The sequence below is a fragment of the Thalia democratica genome, chromosome 9 (genome assembly GCF_965202585.1).
Source record: "Thalia democratica chromosome 9, ktThaDemo2.hap1.1, whole genome shotgun sequence".
Taxonomy (NCBI): Eukaryota; Metazoa; Chordata; class Thaliacea; order Salpida; family Salpidae; genus Thalia; species Thalia democratica.
In genome coordinates, this window is record NC_139173.1 from 39,464,093 (window position 1) to 39,485,820 (window position 21,728).

The 21,728-nt window shown below is 26.9% G+C and overlaps 1 protein-coding gene across 1 annotated transcript; it reads right to left on the bottom strand.

The window, feature by feature from the left end:
• Positions 1-3,151: 3,151 nt before the first annotated feature.
• LOC145844686 (uncharacterized) lies at positions 3,152-12,212 on the bottom strand. Its single transcript, XM_082952096.1, has 15 exons — positions 12,108-12,212; positions 10,825-11,011; positions 10,401-10,515; positions 9,864-10,061; positions 8,848-9,008; positions 7,368-7,572; positions 6,176-6,285; positions 5,711-5,820; positions 5,358-5,434; positions 4,884-5,058; positions 4,441-4,560; positions 4,206-4,258; positions 4,071-4,137; positions 3,775-3,951; positions 3,152-3,239 (listed from the first exon to the last, which is right to left on the bottom strand). Exons 1-14 carry the CDS (start codon positions 12,141-12,143, stop codon positions 3,775-3,777), a joined length of 1,791 nt encoding a protein of 596 aa, XP_082808222.1. The 5' UTR covers positions 12,144-12,212; the 3' UTR covers positions 3,152-3,239.
• Between the last annotated feature and the right edge of the window lie 9,516 nt (positions 12,213-21,728).

Consider the following 21,728-nt stretch of genomic DNA (forward strand, 5'->3'; position numbering starts at 1 on the left):
TAACATTTCCCGTTTGTACAAAAAACAAAAAATTTTATACGTTCACGATAGTTACTTTACGAAATTCATTAAATATGTTGCATTTAAAATATATGTTTTGTCACATTTTTTAGTTAGGTTATATTGTTGTGATTGATGAGTCCTAATGAGGACGAAAGCGGTCTAACTGTCTTGATCAAATTGGTATGATCAGCCTTACTGAACTTGAACTTGTTTACGGCATACGGAAGTCCAGGCTTAGGCTCTGTAGAATTTTGCCGATTGTTTGTTGATACACTTGTTAGAATTATTCGCAAAAACAATGTTTTTCAGAACAGAAATTCTATAACTTTTTTTATTTCCAGTCCCTAAACTTATTGCTTTTATTGTAAAAACAAGTTATATACTTTTATAAAGCATTTCAAACTAAACACTAAATAATTTATGTATTTTATTTATTATATGAACATTGTTTAATTTTATACAAATTTATATATGAGTTGTAGATTTTCAAAATACTAGATTATACAAATGCTTTTACATATTTAGTATTTTCTTGCAAATATACGAACATAAATTAGTTTTTATATTTATGGTATTGCTAACTTAAAACAATAAAATTTTAGTGATAACAAAAGTTTTTGCTCATTTTTTTATGTATTTTGGCTGAATTACATCATACAATATTTCAAATAAACTCTATTAATAAACTTTTGAATATACTTTAAGCTCAAATTATGAATATGCTTCGTGGGATAGAGGAAAATTTAAAAAACATTCTCGAAATGGTTAAACTTCTAATTAAAAAATATTTTTATAATTAAGATTAATAAACACACTGTAGCATAAGAAAAAAAAATCTAATTATATTTTAACATTTCGCTTAAAACTAAACATATTGAGTATTAGTTTTATTTTTGGCATTATTACTTCAAGGAAACTAGCTTAACTAAAAAAATCATAATTATTTAGAAATTCACAATTCATAAATACATATAAAAAACAGTTGATCAGTAATTTAACTAAGATAAGCAACAGTAAAAAAAAATAAAAAAACAAACACTAAAATAAGCGACAAAATTCAAATAAAATTAATCTATAACAACTTATAAAGATTAGATTTATAAACGTATTGTTGCTTACAAAAATTAGGTTTGCATGTTTTTATAAATAAAGATTCTAAAACACTTAGGTGATAATCGTTACGAGCTTTACTTATAATTGAAAAGTTATTATCACTATAGTTCTTTGCACAATCTGAATTGTTTAATAAGTGTTCGGCAAGCGCTGATGATCTACTAGAATCTAAGTTATAACAAAACGTTTTAAGGATAGTTAAAATATATCATTATTCATACTTAAAACTTTTAGAAAGCACTGATTTTAAAAACCAAAAAGCTTTTTAATAAAAGCAATCATCTCATTCTTAAATATCTTGTTTGCGTCAAACAAAATTAACAACATGTATTAACAACTACGTTGTAACTATATATAAAGTGTATAGAGCAGTTTAGCCCTGTATAATGTTGAAGCATTTATAAACTAGTTTAACTGGTTAAAAATATCTTTTATATGTCGTTTAACGAAACACTTACTAATATTGCATATATTGTTTAAAGTCTACGTTAGCCAATAACATTAGAAAATTTACTTTACTTATAAAACCATTTTGTTACCAAAAGTTTAAAATATAAATTGTATAACAATTTTCTCAACAACCTTAAATAGCATATTGTTCTCAAGGCTGTTAATGTGTCAAGTGTTCTACCATTGATAATTAATAATAAACTTCATTGTAAAAAAACTTTGTTTACGTCATATAAAATTAACAACATGTACCAATAATAATTGCAGTTATAAATAATGTCTACCTAGGATATATTTTCTTAGATAAAACTTGAAGTATTTGCAAGCTAGTGATAACTAGTTAAAAATATTTTATTCCTCGCATGAAAATAAACATTTAGTACTGTACATAACCATAAAACATTAGTACAATTAAGAAAAACAGATATATTTTTCTTAGATAAGCTTAATTATGTGGTAAACTACTTTTATATAAGTACAATAACTTTGTATATTCATTATGAGGCAAACAAAAACATATGTAAAGGTTTTATTCCAAACCATTTACTAACTGACAAAATTTTGTGTTTATTCAAAATAAATGTTTAGTTTTATTTAGTATTAACTTGTGGTATTAAACTTAATTTTTTTATATCAACTGAAATGTTAAACATTAAGCAGATATACTTGTTTACATTGTTTAAATGCTACAATAGTCAATAACAATATAAAAACTATACTTTTAATACAACCATTTTATAAATAACAATCTTAATAGTTATAAAATAATATATCTATAAAATTTCTTAACAATCTTAAGAGGCTTATTGTTTTTAAAATTACTTATATTCAAGTATTCTGCCGTTAAAATTGACAATAAACATTTTTCTAATGTTAACAACGTGTTTACATCATAAAAAGTTAGCAACATATTTTAATATCAGTTTTTGATATATTTTTAATGTACCAAAGTAATGTAAGATGTTTCAATTTGAGATTTATTTGTAAACCAGGTGCTAACTGCTTAAATTTATTGATCCATATTTAAGGAAGGAAATATTTTAAACTTTTACTGTTTAGTTTAACCTTTTTCGGCACATCTATGAAGTTGAAAATAAAATAGTTTTTTTTTCTAATAACCGTTTTAAAACTTCGCGTCGAGTTTTTTTATTTTATTTTTTTTTTATGTTTATTAAAATTACTCAAGTAAGTTCTACAGTAAAATACATTAACTTCTGTTTTGTTCTGTATTTGTGGTCAGTAATATTTCTTGGTCAAAAAGTCTTGTTTTTTAATTAGTTTGTATCTAAATATTCTTGCAACTATAAACACTATTATTTTTACTGGCTTTCAATTTTTTACAAACATTTCAAAAAAGTATAATTGTAGTTGAAATCACATTAAACATCATGAATTAGTTATAAATAAAGCTATAGCTTAGCTTATAACTTTTATTCATTAAAAAAAGAAATGTTTTTTTTTTATAAAGTTCTGTGAGTTATAAATTTTTTAGGACTGGTGTTTATAAAAGTTTTTTTCATATATTTAAAGATATAGAAAATCAAATCTTTAAATAGCTATTTTTTGCAAACTATAAATAAATTCATAAGTGATTTTTTAGTTTATTTTTTTAAATCATCACAAAACAGAATTTTTTCTCTTTTTTTGAAGATTTTGGTCATCTGCTTTGGAATCTGTTAAAGATTGAAATTTTAAATTAAAACCTTTAAGAAAATAGTTTTAGCAAAAAGCAAATCTTAACACATAAACAACAGGTTCTAAAATATACAGAAGCTGTTAAAGTTTGTATCTGATGTACGAAAGTTCATATGAAAAATATAGCTAATCATTAAACTTTTTAACACTTGGTCAATATATCACTCAATTACACATACAAAGTTTGTGTTTGTATTTGTTGTATGCTAATTATATACTTTTTTTATTTAACAAACTTAATTTAAAATAAGATATGTGTATGACACTACAAGAATTTATTTAATACTAAAACAAACAATAATATTTATGTACACAGGCACTTATACCTAATTGTGCATACTTGTATGTAATTGTACACTTAAATACTTACCAACCTAACAGTAGAAAATACACTGATCGATAGCAACTGGACAGAACTCCCATTTATTTTGTGAAATTTAACATATTTACACATATACAATATACACAATTACGCTCACATATATACATATTTACAAATATGAAGTTACCAACTTAACAGTAGAATACGCATTGATCGACGGCAACTGGACAGAACTCCCACTTGTATTGAAGTTCGAGGCATGGTGCTTCAAACTTGGCGGCGCACTTGAGTCCACAGCAGTAGTGCTCGATGAGTTTTGGTTCCCAGATGATCCACCAATCTTCGTATTTCTTCAATACTTCTTCGATCTAGAAGGGTTATTTTAGTTATATAAGTAAATATAAGTATAGCAATACGTTCTTTGGAGCAACACATTTTATTTGTTTTATTTTAGTTTAAAAACAGCATTACTAAGTATTAAATTAACCTTTTTAGCAACACATTCTCTGTAGTGAATTCTCAATTCTTTGATGAGTTGGTTTTCTGGGTTAGCTCTGTAAAAATAATTAAAAAGGTAATAACAATATAACAAGTTTTTAAAGCAAAACATTCAATTAATTACCCGAAAGCACTGCAGAAGAATTTTTCGAAACAGGCCAAGTGAGCGACTGATCTCTGTTGTAATAAAAATTAGTAGAATAATACAATATAAAAAACAATAATAAGCTTTAGCCAGGAAAAAACAAAGGGAGCGACTGATTTTTGTTAAAAGACATTGATTGTACAATACATAAATACAGTAAATGTTATAAAGCAGTAGCATCTCTACATTATAGAAAAAATAATTTTAAACTAACAGTTTTCAAAGATTTGATAAGGATAGCTTTTTGTTCTGATCTCTTGTGAAGAAGACATTCTTCGTAAACAGTGATCTTCTTTTTCTTGTCGGCAACACAACAATCGAATTGGATCCTGACCTGCAAAAAACATTTTGTTAGTACGTAGCTAGGTACGTATCTGCGAATCTAGATCCTGACCTGCAAAAAACAGTTTTATTAAATAGCACCGCTATCGTTAAATTACTAGGAGTTTTTTTTTTAATTTATGACTAATGTAAAACATTAAACCTATAATTGAATTTACATTGATTTTAAATTCAAATGTTTATGTATTTAAACTAGACTTTTATTACTTCATTATTTTTTCTCCCAACTCACCTTTTCGACCATCTTTTTACACTTTCTCTCCCATATAATTACTATGATATATAAATAAATTACTAATTTTTCTCCCAACTTACTTTTTCGACCATCTTTTTACACTTTCTCTCCCAACCGTGGATCTTGGCTTCGTAGTGGTGGCAGGCTCCCATGATCTGTGAGATTTGAATTTCCTTCTGGGAATCCAACCAGACTTCGGCTTGCTCCTCAAGACGCTTGTGGAGGTCGATCACTTCCTCTTCAGTTGGTGGGCAGCTATAAAGTTTTATTTTCTATGTCATTATTACATTTAAACATTATAATTTTATTTATTTAATTTTATTTCGAGACTTTTGTGGATTTTAATTTTTTCTCTGCGGTGGCAGAGTAACTAGAGTTCAAAAAGTTTTTACTTTAATTTTATCAGCTGTTATTTTCTGAAAGTTATAACTTCATTAACTTGATTAATAAAACAGTCTTTTATCTTTTTAAAGTATTCTCTTAACTCTTTCATTTTAATTATGAAAATTAGTAAAATAGACTTATTTTCAATAATGTGTTATATTAAAACTTACTCGTTGTAAGTAACTGGGGTCTTCTTGAGGTAGATTCCCTTGAGTCCTCTTCTGGCATGGATAACCCAAGTTTCGACCTATAAATAAAAATCATGTCAGTAGGTAAGTAGCTTGGTACGTAGCTGCGAATCTTTATTCACTACAGTTCATTAGCATGCTAGTATACATATGTTTTCACAGTAAACTATAACTGCAGTGTATGTGCAAACTTGAAAAGTGCGATGCAATTTTAACGTAGTTTTTTTTGTGTACTACAAACTATAAAAAACGTGTCTATACACCCACAGCACAAGTCTGTAGGTTTTTTATAATGTTGTTTGTATATACTTATTTATATATAGTATGTAACTTACTTGTCTGATCCATTCAGCCTTCTTGATTTCGAGTTCTTTGAGGTATCCGTCACGAAGTCTGGTGATTTCAATGATGAGAGTTGAATCGTCGAATTTGCATTCTCTTTCTTCTACATTTTATATAAAATATCAATAATTTTGTTAATAATTATTACTATTATTATACTGTTTATTGATTCGATGATGAGAGTTGAATCGTCGAATTTACATTCACGTTCCTCTACAATTTATATAAAAATTTATTAGTTTATTTATTATTATTATATATACTTTTTATTAGCTCAATGGTGAGAGTAGAATCGTCGAACTTGAATATTATTTCTTCTGTTAAAAATTTTAAATACATACTTTAGTAAGTATATTGTATTTAAAAATAAAGGTTTAAAATATTAGATATCTGTATAAGTATATCGTCTGTAACCTTTATACATGGTAACTTCTATCAAAAACAAATCACAAACAAACCCTTGGAGCAAGTTCTGAGTGATTTGAATGCGCAACCGGCCCAGTCAGCTTGGAAACAGTTGACTCCACAGATTCTACAGGCAGTGTGTGGGGCACGTGGGAAGGTGATGCTAGAAATAAATAGATTGTATTAGTATAGTGTATATATAATATTTGTTACTTGAATATATGTAAGCTAGTAAGCTTGTGTGTATCTTCATGTATATACTTATTAATAAAACATTTGCGTTAGGCTTTGGGAAGGTTATACTGTGAATTGAATAAAAACGGTAGCTGTTCACTCTTCGGAGATTTAGTGAAGAAGAAAACATTTAATAAGCTTAAGTTTTATTTATTTTTAATTACTATATCTAAAGAAGGAAACAGGAAAAAACAGTTTGTATAAAACACATAAAAAAACAAGAGTATATTTATATTTAAGTTTTTTTTCAAGTATACTGAATTTTAATTAAACTGTTGTAGTAAGTCCATAGTATACAAAGTATTTGTGAAAAAGTACTTATATAAAGTAATTTATATAAGAGCGCTTTCACAAACACTTGAAATGGAAACTTTTTATAAATCTTCGCTCTAAAGACACATATTCCCAATACACTCATCAACTTACCGAGTCTCAACTCTTGGTCTCTGAACGATCTAGCAACTATCAACCCAACATTTAACATAACTAAATACAAACAAACTAGCATACAATGTATACAGTCTGATTACATATACACTGCACCCTATATATTTATATATTTGTATCTAGATACCAACCGGGTTTCAACTCTTGATCTCTGGACGATGAAGCAACTATCAACCCAACATTTTACATAACTAAATACAAACAAACTAGTGTACAATGTATACAGTCTGACTGCATATATACTGCACCCAATATATTTGTATCTAGATACCAACCGAGTCTCAACTCTTGATCTCTGGACGACATAGCAACTATCAACCCAACATTTTACATAATTAAAACAAACAAACTAGTATGCAATGTATACAGTCTGACTACATATACACTGCACCCAATATATTTGTATTTGTATCTAGATACCAACCGAGTCTCAACTCTTGATCTCTGGACGATCTAGCAACTATCAACCCAACATTTTACATAATTAAGTACAAACTAGTATACAATGTATACAGTCTGACTACATATATACTGAACCATATATATTTATATCTAGATACCAACCGAGTCTCAACTCTTGATCTCTGGACGATGTAGCACCCGTTGACCCAGCAGACGACGTACGCGCACCTGAACGTCTCCTTCATCTTCTTGGTGACGGTTGTCACGGTAACGACGAACTCCTCCACCATCTTCTCGATCTCACTCCTCAGTTCCTCTTCCCAGATCCTGATGGCCTCGTCGAAGTCGGCGTGCATCACTTTGTCGCCTGTGAATAAAAAAATTATATATTTTATACATTTTTAAAGTTTAAATTGTTAGTTACTTTGTTGCCTGTTGGGTAATTAATAATATTATAAAAATAAAAATAGAACGAAACAAAGTATGAAACAATCTCAATACTGATATTTTATTGTAATCACTTCTCGCCTGTAATTTGGAGAAAACAGATCGTAAAAAACAATAACGCTGAACTTTTTTTAGTAAATTGATATATTTAAAAACAGTCCCGTTTTATTAGTTTACTTTAAACTTTATCACCTGTTGGGTAGAGTTAGTTTTTAACAAACAAAACAAGCTTTTCACAACCTTATATGATAGATTATAAAAATATTTTTCAAGAAAAAACTTATATAATATTTATATTTTCTCTTATGGGAACTGAAAAGCAACTACAAGTGTTTTTTTAATATATCATAAAGGTTTATGAACGTTCAAACGATTATTAATGAAAACTTTATTGTACAAAATTATACTGTAAACTTCCGTTTTCGAATGTTTCCAAACTTACAGGCATTTATAAATTCCAATGAAGCACTCGACAAACTGTTTTGTTTATTTAATCGGGTGAAACGTTTTCAAGTACTTCCGAGTTTTTACTTTGTTTTTATTACTAATTGTAGTTTATTATTAGTGTGACAAAAAAATTTAGATTAATTTTTTTGTGTCTGAGCTACTACTTTTGTTTTTATCTTTAAATTAAAACAAGAACGAATTGGAAGAACGTAAAAAAAGAACTTGAACGTTTTAAGTATTTCAACAAAACATTAAATGTTATACCGATTAGTTCATTAGTTTATAAACAAGTGGTTTTAGTGTAAGCTGCTGTAAAAGTTTGAATCTGCTTAAATCACTTGACCTTAGTATTGTTTATTTAAAAAAACTGAAAATATTTTTGTAAATTAGCTATGAAACAGTAGTGACAAGAATTAATAAACTTAATACATTTTAAAACGCGTTATCTATTTTATACAAGAAAAGTAGTGGTTTCTAGAAGAAAAAAAACTCTGTTTAACATTTAGCTAAACTAACTTTGTTATTTTAATTCTTATTTAGTGTTTTAAAAACTAAATCATGTTTTGTAATATAATGTAGATTTTCAGTGTACATTTGAGATTTTTTGATTAATCACAAATTTCAGTGACAATAATAGTTGTATAATCAAAAACTCTCAACCAAATCATTTACACTAGTCCTTCCTATGACTTTTCTCTTCCTTGACTTTTTCGAAAAAACTTTTATTCTTAACAAACAACAAACTAACTGTAGAGCTCGGTGAACACTCTCTTGACGAAAGCGACCTTCTTCAGTACAATTTGGTTCAATCTGTCCCTGTAACATTGTGAGTATTGGGTTGATCTCTGGTCGACGGCCGAGCAGTAAGACTTGACTCTGGTGTCACGGGAGACGCAAGCTTCTCTGAACCTGAAATTATATATTATTAAATGTTATAGACTATATACTAATCTAACTGGATAATAGTAAAGTATTCAAAGTAAAAGTTGATGGTAAAGTGAAACTGTAGGAGTACTTAATAAATGTTTGGTAGCTGAACGTCTTGTTATTATTACGATTGTATATTTTTATAATCAGTTAACAAGTTTTTCGCCAAACTTATTTTTTAAAAGTGCTGTTGTCAGTTTGTTCAAAATCTGTTTTAAAATTAGTAAAACTATAGAATGTTCCGTAAACGCTTTTGTAAATAAGACTTTTATTAGAGTCTTAGTAATTTGAATAAACTATCTCATAATCAGTTAGTTTTGTTTAAATAAAAGTTAAAAATTTTTAATTATCAATTTAAGTATTAAAGCGTCATATATATATATATATATATATATATATATATCTACAATTTTGCACAATAAAACTTACTGCTTAATAATTTGTTCGTTGTAGTTCTTGATTCTCAACATAATACAATATTAAATATTTATACTTATTGTTTAATAATTTGTTCATGGTAGTTCTTGATTCTCAACATAATACAATATTAAATATTTTTACTTACTGTTTAATAATTTGTTCATGGTAGTTCTTGATTCTCAACATAATACAATATTAAATATTTTTACTTACTGTTTAATAATTTGTTCATGGTAGTTCTTGATTCTCAACATAATACAATATTAAATATTTTTACTTACTGCTTAATAATTTGTTGATGGTAGTTCTTGATTCTCAACATAATACAATATTAAATATTTTTACTTACTGCTTAATAATTTGTTCATGGTAGTTCTTGATTCTCAACATAATACAATATTAAATATTTTTACTTACTGCTTAATAATTTGTTCATGGTAGTTCTTGATTCTCAACATGGCTTCTTCGACGGCCTTCTTGAAATCGCTGACGGCTTTCTCGAGTTTTTCTTGGAGCTCCCTGGTGTACTCGGCGACTTTTTCGTCGACTCTTTGTTGGTCGTCGACGCATCTGGAGTAGTACTGCTTCAAATGGGCGATGTAGTACTCGTGGAGCCTTTGAAAAAATTTGACATACATGAACCAAAGTTTTCTGTTATATCAAACTAAAATGGGCAAAGAAGTTTATAACAAAATTAAAAGTAGTGTGCATACAAGATTCCATGTGCACAGTAAAGAATTTTTAAAGTCTATAAAACAAACATATTGGCCTACTAGTAAAGATTCTCATAAAATTAATTACAAAAGATTCCTTCTCTAAGTTTCTAGTATATGCTATCAAAACATGTACTTAAGTTTGGTTAAACAGTTACTATTTACAACAGCTGACATAATGTTAAAATGTAGTTAATAAATTTGATAACTATTTGTTTGGTAATTTGCATATTCTACTAACTTTCTAAGGTTTTCTTCGTAAGCTGGAAGTCCTTCCATGAGACCTTTCTCGATCTTAATTCTCGATTCCTCGAATCTTCTTTCCATTTCAGCGACAATACTGTCGATGTTCTTTTCTGAAAAGTAGAAACAAATTAAAAAAATAAACTGTTACAAGCAACATTGAGTCAGTTACGTTGCTCATTGTTATTAAAGATCAAAAATATTTATTTTAAAAAACGCACGATTAACACTAATTACAATTAAAAAAGCTTAAAATTTGTTAAACCTCTAATATCTTTGAATATTGTTAAAGAATTAAAAGTTTAAACACTACAGTGTATTTAGAAACAAAACTAAAAAAGCCAAAAAAAATTACTAGTTTTCAAATTTAACAAAAACATGTTTCAATCAAAACACGAAATCAAACAAAACATCTTCCAAACCTTTCTCAAGTCCGAACGGGGTCTTCTTGGGGAAGTTGACGAGAGCCTCCTTGTAGAACGAGGATTGGATCCAGCAGTTATCGAATGGGACGGTCAGGCAGTAGTAGGAAGAAGATGGGAGAACGTGGAAGCTGTGAGCGCACCAGTAGTCGTATGAGGGGCAGCTAAAAGTAGCGGCTTGGGCAGCCTGTACAGTTGATATATTGTTTATAGTAAAAGTACTCGTATAATGGGCAACTAAAAGTAGCGGCTTGGGCAGCCTGTACAGTTGATATATAGTTTATATTAAAAAGTAGTCGTATGAGGGGCAGCTAAAAGTAGCGGCTTGGGCAGCCTGTAGAACCAATATATAATTTGTATTAAAAAGTAGTCGTATGAGGGGCAGCTAAAAGTAGCGGCTTGGGCAGCCTGTAGAACCAATATATAATTTGTATTAAAAAGTAGTCGTATGAGGGGCAGCTAAAAGTAGCGGCTTGGGCAGCCTGTAGAACCAATATATAATTTGTATTAAAAAGTAGTCGTATGAGGGGCAGCTAAAAGTAGCGGCTTGGGCAGCCTGTAGAACCAATATATAATTTGTATTAAAAAGTAGTCGTATGAGGGGCAGCTAAAAGTAGCGGCTTGGGCAGCCTGTAGAACCAATATATAATTTGTATTAAAAAGTAGTCGTATGAGGGGCAGCTAAAAGTAGCGGCTTGGGCAGCCTGTGGAGTTGATATAATTTGTTCAAATTTGATATTTGATATATATATATATATAACAAATGTGTTCCTAGACTAATAAAAATTGTTGCTGACTTTTAAAACATAGTAATTTCTAACTTTACTGTTGTATAGTAAAAAGTTTGTAAGCCTGTTAGCTAAATGTAACTGGTTTTTAGTTTAAAACAAAACCAAAACAAACAAAGCTAAAAGCGAAAAATTTTCTAACTTATTAATTTTAAAGAGAGTTTATGTTTAAAGTTTTAATTCTAAGTTTCTCAAAAACAAAATTTTAGGAGCATGTTTTTTTTCTAAGTAAAAGTCTTCAATTAAATTAATAAAAAATATGCTTAAATTCACCATATATCATTTAAATTTAAAAGTGTATTTAAACTTTTTTGAAGTTTTTTTATGCCTTTTTTAGAGTTAAGACTAAAACTTTTTTTTTTCTTTTTTAGTTTGTAACTTTAAACATAGTTATTTATTAAACTACAAATTTGAACCTAAATTAATGTAAGCATAAACTAGCGTACTGCAAAAAATAAACTATTTTTTTAAATGCTAATATAAAGTTAAACTTACAACAATGCATGCCAAAAACGTAGCGATATATTTCATCTTGTATGTCTGGATTCAAACAAACAATAGATGTTAATTGATACAGGCAATCAGCTTTTATACAAAATGTCACAATTATAATTACACGAAATTCTAATGCTTAAATAAACAAAATTCAGTCGGAAACACTTTACAACGCTCTTGACATGTCGTTGTAACAACAACACTAAGAGAGTCATTTATTACCGCTTGTTTAACTATTTTGCTTTGTTGTTTCAACTGACCGCCTAAGTGAAAGCATCCGGTAAAAGTTTTGCAGTTGTGACGTCACAACAATAACTTTAATAAGCGGAAGTGCATCGGAAGTAAAAGTCATGTCAGAAATTTAGTGCAAGTTTATTTATATTATACTGTGAACTTACTTTTTTTCATACGTTTTAATATCAGACTGTTTTTTTATAAAAGCAAATGACTTTATTAAAGTTTTGCTCTTAAACTTTCGTATTTTGTAAGTTTTTCCTCTATGGAAATAGTTAAAAACTTTAAGAATAGTAATATTAACTCATTAAAAACGGTTTACTTCGATATAACTACTTAATTTTCAGCTAATAGAACTTTTGTTAAAAATATTACTGAATGACTAATAAAATAGTTTTTATTTTAATGTAAACAAGCAAATTTGAAATTTATTGAAAAAGAAAGATTTATCCAGAAAAATCTACGTATACACTCGTTTGTAAAACAACTGCTGCAGTTCAACTGATCTATATGAATATAAATCAAACTAAAAATTTTAAAGTTATCAAAAGTTATGGTTTAAAGAGGTTATAAAAAATAAAATAGAAACTTATTTTTGTTATCTTTTTTAAAGTAATGAAGTACTTTTTGAACAGTTAGCAATTTTTTAATAAATATATCTAAGCTTTAAAGATATTTATGTATAACTATTTTATAACACAATATGTGATCTTTTCTGTTTACAAAATTCTTTCGACAAAGTTTTGTTATCTGTATTGAAAAATCATTAAAGTTAGTGATTCTTACTTAAACTCTTTTATAAAGTTTCCATTAATAAAAACGTAGTTTTTGTTAAGCTGACTAACACTTCTTTAAGAAGACGTAGAATCTGTAACATCTCAAATTTAAAACTAGAAAAACATGAAATAAGTTTTAAATCTTTGGTTAATAAACAAACTAAGCTTTTTAACATTTTCAAAATGGTAAAGACTGGGACAATAGCGACAACTTAATTGTTTTTATAAGTATGACAAATATTACTTATGAAGACTAAATGATACTAATATTTTCACAAATTTCACTTACACTTTTAAGTTCCATAATGTTTTAATCTAGCGATTAATGGATTTATTGAACAAGCTAACTTTATATTTAGAAAATTGATTTTAAAACATTTGTCAGTAAAACTAATAAGTTTAGTTATTTTCATTCCTTACCATCAATATCATCACAACAAAACAAATAACAATCTGAACAATTTATTTTAAGATTAAAATATATCTCACTTTTTTTTTTATTAAATATAAATTCCTACGTTCAATAAATTTCAAATTGCTCCCTTTAGATTTTAACAGAAGGTATGGATAGAACGGGTCTGGTCAAAATACTTACAAAACTAGATTGCTGTCAGCAAAATATAAAACTGCGGCCCGCGAGCATATGAGCTTGTTCCGCTAAATCAAATTTTGAAACTTGTACCAGCTACCCTGGTTTGAAACGGGTCTTGGGTACAATTTTTATGAGATTTGAAACTTACACTAGGTATAGTACAAATGGTCATTGATCACCATAGAGTTTTAGTTTTATCGAAACGTATTGAATTGTTTTCATGAGTTTAAAGAAATATTAAAATCGCTTCCAGCCCCTAGTTTAAGCTATACTTTTATATCTTACACGCAAAAAAAAATAAATACTACACCTTTGCTTATTTACTGTCATTGCAAACTGTTGACTTGGTAAAATTGTCCTATATGAAAGGTTTTCACCAACTTAAGAAGAACCCTGATCCAAAGAAAAACGAATGGTCTTAATACAAATTTACAGATTTTTAAACTTTGATATTTGATTAACTTTATTTTTAGCTTTGATGCTTCACTTAATGTGGCTAAAACCAAATTTAAATACTATTGGAATTACAAAATTTAAACCAAGTTATTTTTTAAACAAAGAAGTACTTGTTTCAGTTTTTCAAGCAATAATCTACTTAAAAGCTTTCAATTAAAAGCTTTCAGAAGCAAATTAGTATAAAAAATGTCAAATTTAAGAAATTATACAAGAACAGATTTAAACTTTTCGAAAAAAAAGTAAACGGCTGCATAGTTTTTTTTAGTTTATTAAACACCATAAAAAATTTAAATCTCAAGTATTTCGGTCAAAAAACCGTAATACTTGTGATGTTTAAAAGGTTGGTCGGTGTAAAAAAGACCTAAAGACCTGTATCAAGCGGGTCCTATTGTAACATTAAGTCGTTTCCCCTAATATTTGCAGAGTTAGCATTTTTCTTTTTAGAATTTTTAACTATTTAATTAAATCCTGTTTTCCTTACCCACCTTACCCAAACATATTAAAAATTAATCAAAAAATAAAGTTTTGATAATTAAAATTAAAAAATCATCAAAAAAAACTTTCCTGACTCAGCAAATATTTGGGGAAACACTTTCATGTTCCCGAAGACTCGTATCAAGCTACACTCCAAACTATTTACTTTATTTATTTTTCATAAAAAAAAGAAAACAATATAAAACTTCAACTTGTGTGATTACGTCATTATTAAAGTTTTATTAACCAGCTTAGTTTGAATAGTTGACGAAAGTTATACTAAACTTAAGCTTTGATTTTGGTTTCTAACATCTTGTATGAATTTTTTAATAAAAAAGTTTAGTAATACCTTTCATAGAAAATTTCTATTTTTGATTGAATTAATAAAAGTATATTTTAAAAAATTGTTGGCTATTAAAGTCGTTAGGATTGAAACTGTGATAAATTAACTAAAACTAGAAATTGATTATGTAGCTAAAACTTTAACTTCGTAAACAACTAATATTTTAAATAACTTAAAACTTGCTAACCGATTAAAACTTAATTGTTTGACTATAAATCCACCAAAGGTATCAAGCTGAGCTTAATACTTGACAATGTACTAAACATTAATTTCGCTATTTAATAAAAAACATAGACTCATTGAGTATGTACGGCAGGTCTATTTTATACAAAAATTAACAAACTGTAGTTTAGTTTTATTTTAAGTATTTTTAACACTTTTATTGAAACAAAACTACTTTGAGCACACATAAACACTAAATATAGTTTTTAATTTGGAAAATTTAAAGAGTTTTAAGTGAAGCGTTGTTTATGCGAGCGAGTAAAATGCGACGTAAAATGCGACGTAAAATGTGGCGTGTAAATACTTTACTGACGTCACACATCAAAACACACAAACTCAAGAAAACAATTGTTGTTTATATCTAAAACGTTTTTACCGATAGTATGTCTTATAATGAATTTATTATCATTACAGAATAATTTTGAAGTGGCATAACAGCCACATACCAACAATCATTTTACTAAAAACAAGAATTACATGCAGTGTTATTTGCAGTTATACTTACAAAAAAAAGTTTATAAACAAATATAAAAATAGTACTAGTAAACAATCAATACTGTATTATAAAATTTTAACTTTTTCAAATGCATCTAAATGGTTTTTTAATACATTAGCTGTTTTGTTAGCAGTTTGAGTTTACTTAACATAAGTTGTACTAAACGTAAAGTTTGATTCTTAATTTCTCATACAAGTGTTTTGATAAAAGGTTTATTTTTATTTTTACTTTCAAATAAGCATTCTTTTAAGTTTTATGAAATGATTATATACAGTATGATACTTTTATTAAACATTATGCTTTATCATTTAAAACTAAAACTCACGAACAAAGCTAAAACTTGATTTAATAATATTAAACTTAACTACTTTACTTAAAATCAAACTGGCTACGCTGAATACTTGGTAATGTGATGAATGTTAATTATTTAGTTTTAGTATTAACTGGTGAGCAACAAAAATTTTTTAATAAAATAAAACTGAAATAATGTTAAAAAGAAAAAATAATCATAACACATTTAAACTGTTTAGGGTTTTTTATCACAACAAGATAAATGAAGTTATAATAAAAGTGTTAAAAGATGTCCTGTTTAACATATTTTACTAAGCCACTTCATTATTTCAAATACAATTATAATAAAATACTCACTTTTACTATTCTTTATTTGAGTAGCTGTCAAATTTGCACGAATGTACAAAACTGCACGAGGGGACAAAATTGCACGTAGATACTTTTGCACGAAGACACTTTTGCACGAGCAGAAAATTTTGCATGGAAACATTTTTGTACGGGACGATTTTTTTATTTTTTTGATCTTTTTTATTTTTTTTTCTATAACTGTTACCCTTGACTATTACCCTCGATAGGTAGTTTTTTTTCTTTTTAACTTTTTTTCATTTATTAACTTTCTTTTAATATTTTTTTTTACTATCACTGTAATCCCTAACCCTTACCCTCGGTCAGTAACTTTTATTTTCTTTTTGTTTTTTTATTAATTAATGTTTTAGTTTTTTTTTACTCTCGTGCAAAATTGACACTTCGTGTGAATTGTCTTTGTGCAATTTTGACCCGTACCCTCTTTATTTATTTATGTAACAAGCTTGTTTTATAAGCGTTAACATATTAAACTGTTCAAGGTTTCATAAACAAGCAAACTGAATTTATCAAGAAAGTTAAAGCAGATTTTTCTAATGTGGTTGAGTTTTTATTGCAAAAGTAGATAAAAGTTTAAATGCAAGCTTAAATTTTTCGTGCAAATGCTTTACTGACGTAATATATTACAACTCACAAACTCCCGAAAACATTATGTTGTTTGTATTTAAAAGGATTTTACTGCAAGAAACATCTTAAGCTCCTTTTTCTCACACTTTGTGGGACATTTTTAGTGGCAATCGAAGCCACATGCAAGCAATTTATTTGAAAACAGCAAAAAGTTTACAATATGATAATTGCAAGCACATGCACATAAAACAATTGAATAGTCACATTTACTTTTAAACCAAAATAATGTAATGACAGTGCAAAATTCCTTGCATTGTCATTGTTTTGGAGAATATTTAGAGTTAGATACGCTTCAATGCACGAGCCAATGAGAATCATCTGATGTAATGTTTCAAACTAAATACTGATGCAAAGGGGCGTCAATGCGTGATAGGCAGTTTCATGTAAGCAGTAGTTTAGTTTTGGTGTGCAGCTTGAAGCAACAACAGATATCTTGAACTAATTTGTGAGTGTTGTAAGTATTGTTTTGTTTTAAAGTTAATATTTCAACTGGTGTTTGATTGTTTAATATTTAAGCCAGGTTTATAGTTTAATAGTTTATTAAACCTTTTACAGTTTATTGTTTACTAAAAGTTTTATTTAATTTTTAGTTTATTGTTTTAAGTCTTTTAAAATAGATTTAAATAGCTTCCAGTTTTTAAAGTGTTTATCATATTAATTTATATTTTTAATATTTTGTTTCTATAGTTTTGTAGTTCTACTTTATATAAAAGATTCATCACTCCAAATTGTATTGTCTGATTTATATAAAATAGTCTTAAATAGAATTTATTATTTATTAGATAGTAATAAAATAAGGTAGGATTTAATTATGATGGGTAATAATAATAAGTTAAGTGTACCACAATCCAATGCTACAATAATAATATTAGAAAATATTAATTTACTTGTCTAGTCACAGTAGATTTTATTTGTATTTTGTAATTTGAGGTGGTTTATTATTTATTTTGACTTTTAGTCAGTAAAATACAATTGTTTAATTAGTATTTTTTTAGTTTTAGTCAAAAATTGAAAATTTTGTTTTTGGTTTTATTTAATAATTGCAGTTTTTTAAATATTAATATTTTAGTTTTAGTCAAAAAAAAAATTAGTTTGTTTTCATTTATTTGTTTTATACAGAAAACTGCAATTTCTTCATCAAAAAGTTTAATTACATATATAAAATGTTATATTAATTCAAATTTATTGTATATATTAACTAGTTGAAGTTATTATACAAAACGCTGAAAAAAACATAAAATATTCATAATTACTTAAAAAATAAAAATTTAATAAGTTCTCACTGAGGCTCCTTTAAAAGTAGGAACGCTTCAGATTTTGCAGCTTTTAATTTGGGCAAATTTTTTTTTATTTGTACCTTAAGATCTGTATATACGGTGTAAGTCTTTTATTTCAACAAGCTTGAATAAATGTTGTTTTTATTTATTTTAAAAACATTATTTAAACAAAGGCTATATTGAGACTACATAAGGAATATAATACTGCAAAGAGGTACTTTATAAAAATTTGACTATTTTAGCGAGGAAACAAATTGTGTAAGACAAATAAAATTACGGTGTTACTTTTGCACAGCGTAACTTCTGCACAGGGTGTTAATTTTGCACGAATTGACATTTTTTCCTTTCGTCACTTTTGCACGAAGAATCACTTACGCACGATCCTAAAATTTTTTATCTTTCGTTTTATTTTTCTTGGTTAGTAACTTTTTTCTTCTTTAAAATACTATTATAAATTTATTTGACTTTCTTAATTTTTTACTATCACTATTACCCTTTACGCTTACAGTTAGTGTTAGTAGTTACGATTCCTTCTGCAGTGCAAAAGTGACCCTTCGTGCTAAAATGACTAGTCTCGATAAGATTGTATGTTTATAAGTTTTCTGTTATATATATTTTAGTACTTATTTTCAGTATATGAATTTATAAATACAACTTGCCTCTATGAAGCTTTTTAAGAACTTTTTAGAATTTAAGTTATTGGTCCGGATAAAATTTTATGATCAAGTCCGGCCGCGAAAAACTTTTTTTGGTTAATATTACCCGCTAACTAGAAAATCTATCTTTATAAAAGTCAATATAAAACATGTGTAATTTTTGTAGCTTGGCTTAAATGATATTACAAACTACTTAAAAGCAACTTTAAGTAAAATTGAATTTTAAGAAAGGTATACTAAAATGCATATTTAAGTTTACTTTATAATACCTATTTAAAATGTTTTCAACCAAATTTTCAAGTATAAGTATACATATGTTTTAATACTCATAAAAAGTTAAAGAACAAGAAAGAATAAAAAAAAAATTAGTCGTAACGTATTTTAGCTGTATAACTTATTTTTTGCTGAAAAAGCAAAGCGTTTCGAACTTTAAAAAAAAAAGGATAATTTTGTCATAATGTGATGATCATTTCAAGCTTACTAAGCAAAAGTTTACTTCTTCAGCTGTTATAGTTAACCAAATTTATTATTGATAGCTCATTTGTGACCAGCTAATTTCCGATTAACTAAAAAGTGAGGTTCATCAAATTAATAGCCAAATAATAAATATAGTTAATTTTTTATGTTTGCAATTGTAAATAATTCTAGGCGGCAAATTTTCGATTAACTCACAACTATTGAAGGTTCACCATGTTAGGAGCCAAAAGTTGATATTATTTTAATTTAGCATAATAAATAGAAATATACTGAATTTAAGTTGTAATTGAACTTCGTAAACTAAAACTTCAAGTTTCTTTTAAAACCTATGAAAAAAGAACAAAAAATTAATGTTATGTTTAGGTGAATTTTAATTAATTTAGGGTTGGAATTGTTAACTAGATTAGAATTGGGCAACTTTTCTCGGTTTAGAGCCAGATTATATTTATCATAAAAGTTCTTTTGCTGGCCGCCTACTTTGTACAAATAGTTCTATACATGTATTTCAATATTTTTAAATCAAAATACTTACTTTAGCTTCTATTCTTCTGTTACAGTATATACTTTTTACGAAGTTCCGTTGAAGTGTGTTATTTTTTTACAGAAACATGTGTCGGTACAATAAAAGAAGGATACTGTATAGTTTGTTATTATTATATATTCCAGTGAACTTGTTTCGCTAGGATCTTTTGTTAACAAACGCTTAATTTTTTATTTTTTTGAATAGTTAAATGAAAAATATTAAGGAAATGATCGCTTAATACGCACTAATGTATGCTAAAAGTGAAATCAATACCACATTTGAAAATATTTGTTATTAAAAACTCTGTTTTATTTCTTTTACGCATAATACTTTCAATGTGAAAAATTTTTTGTGGACCAGATGTTTATACCTGGACTTTTAGGGCCCAGACTGGGGGTTGTTCCCCTTTAAATTATAAAGTTATCTTACTTAAATTAAAATAAGGTTCTTAAATAATCTTGCTCCAAATGACATAACTTCAGTTGTAGAAAGACTTTTTCTACTTGGTTTAAATCTTGTTACGCTATTTGGTTATTGAGAATCTTGGTTAGTCGATCCTATGTCTCTAAAGAAAATTTAAAGTTTCTACTTATGAGTACTTTGTGTTGCAGTTTCTCGAACTTTGATTGAAATAATATTTTTAAATATTTGTACAATGTTCATAAGCATGATGTGATGGTTTTGTAGCATACGTTGTTCTAACACATAAAAATGAAAGATTTATAAATGTTGTCAATTGTTGCAGTTTACTAAATAATCAAGTTTTTAATGTTTTAGTGAAAAGTTAAGTAAAAAGGTTTAGATTGTCAATAATACAATAAATTTAATCGAATAAATGTAATGAAATTTAATTTAACATCCTTTTTTATTATTTTATTATTGATAATAGCTTGTTAGCTTAGTAAATAAAAAAATCCGACCACTTAAAATCTTAAACTATTCAAAAAGTGTATTAAAACAAAAACATTTTGTTTTTTCTTTTTGATTAATTTAAACTTACTTTCAAGAACACTTCAACTTTTTAAATACTATATTTAAATGCACATAACAGTTAATTTATACATTTGTATTCCATAGCTTCAAATTAAGCTTGTGTTAGTGATATAAACTAATACAGTATTCGACTTTCAAACTTTTCTTTAATACATTATACATTTTAATACCTTATTAAACATTTATAATATTTTCTAAAGACTTTGAAAAACTGTTTTTATCACCAATATCTATAAAATTTATTTAATCAGTAACTCTATGAATCAGGAATACTGTAGTAACTGCTTGATTATACTTGTTTGACTATATATTTAAACTTTAACAAAAAAAATCAAACATTGGTATTATTTTTTTAAAGTGATAATATATGTAAACATTATAATAATGACAGTTTTCTTAGTCTTAAACTCTGAACCATATGTTCAATCTAAGGTAAAATATGGTTGCATTTAGTTACGACTATTTAAACTTAATTTATCGTTTTTTGTATGTTTGACATAAACTAAAACACAGTTTGAATCAAGTAGTTTTTTTTTTGTGGTTATGTTTGTAAAATGTTTGTTATTTTATTCTAAATTGAATAAATGTTTGATTAATAGTTTTTAAAATAGATTTCTTGTTATCAACGTGTAGTTAGATTACTTTACTAAATAATGCACAAATGGATGTTACAAGCTAAGAAATTTATAAATATATAACAGTAATAAATCTTTAAAAACCAGCAAAAAATATTGTAAAGTTAACTTTAATCAAAATAAGATTTAAAAAAGGAATTAAAATTCCAAGTTTAAAAAGGTGAAAACTATTAAAAACTAACAGAC

Excerpts from the sequence above, each read along its gene's own strand:
- LOC145844686 (XM_082952096.1), bottom strand. The coding sequence starts at position 12,143 with ATGAAATATATCGCTACGTTTTTGGCATGCATTGTT. Across the intron at positions 11,012-12,107 it reads CGTTTTTGGCATGCATTGTT|GCTGCCCAAGCCGCTACTTT; the intron begins GTAAGTTTAACT and ends TCAACTGTACAG. Across the intron at positions 10,062-10,400 it reads TACGAAGAAAACCTTAGAAA|GCTCCACGAGTACTACATCG; the intron begins GTTAGTAGAATA and ends ATTTTTTCAAAG.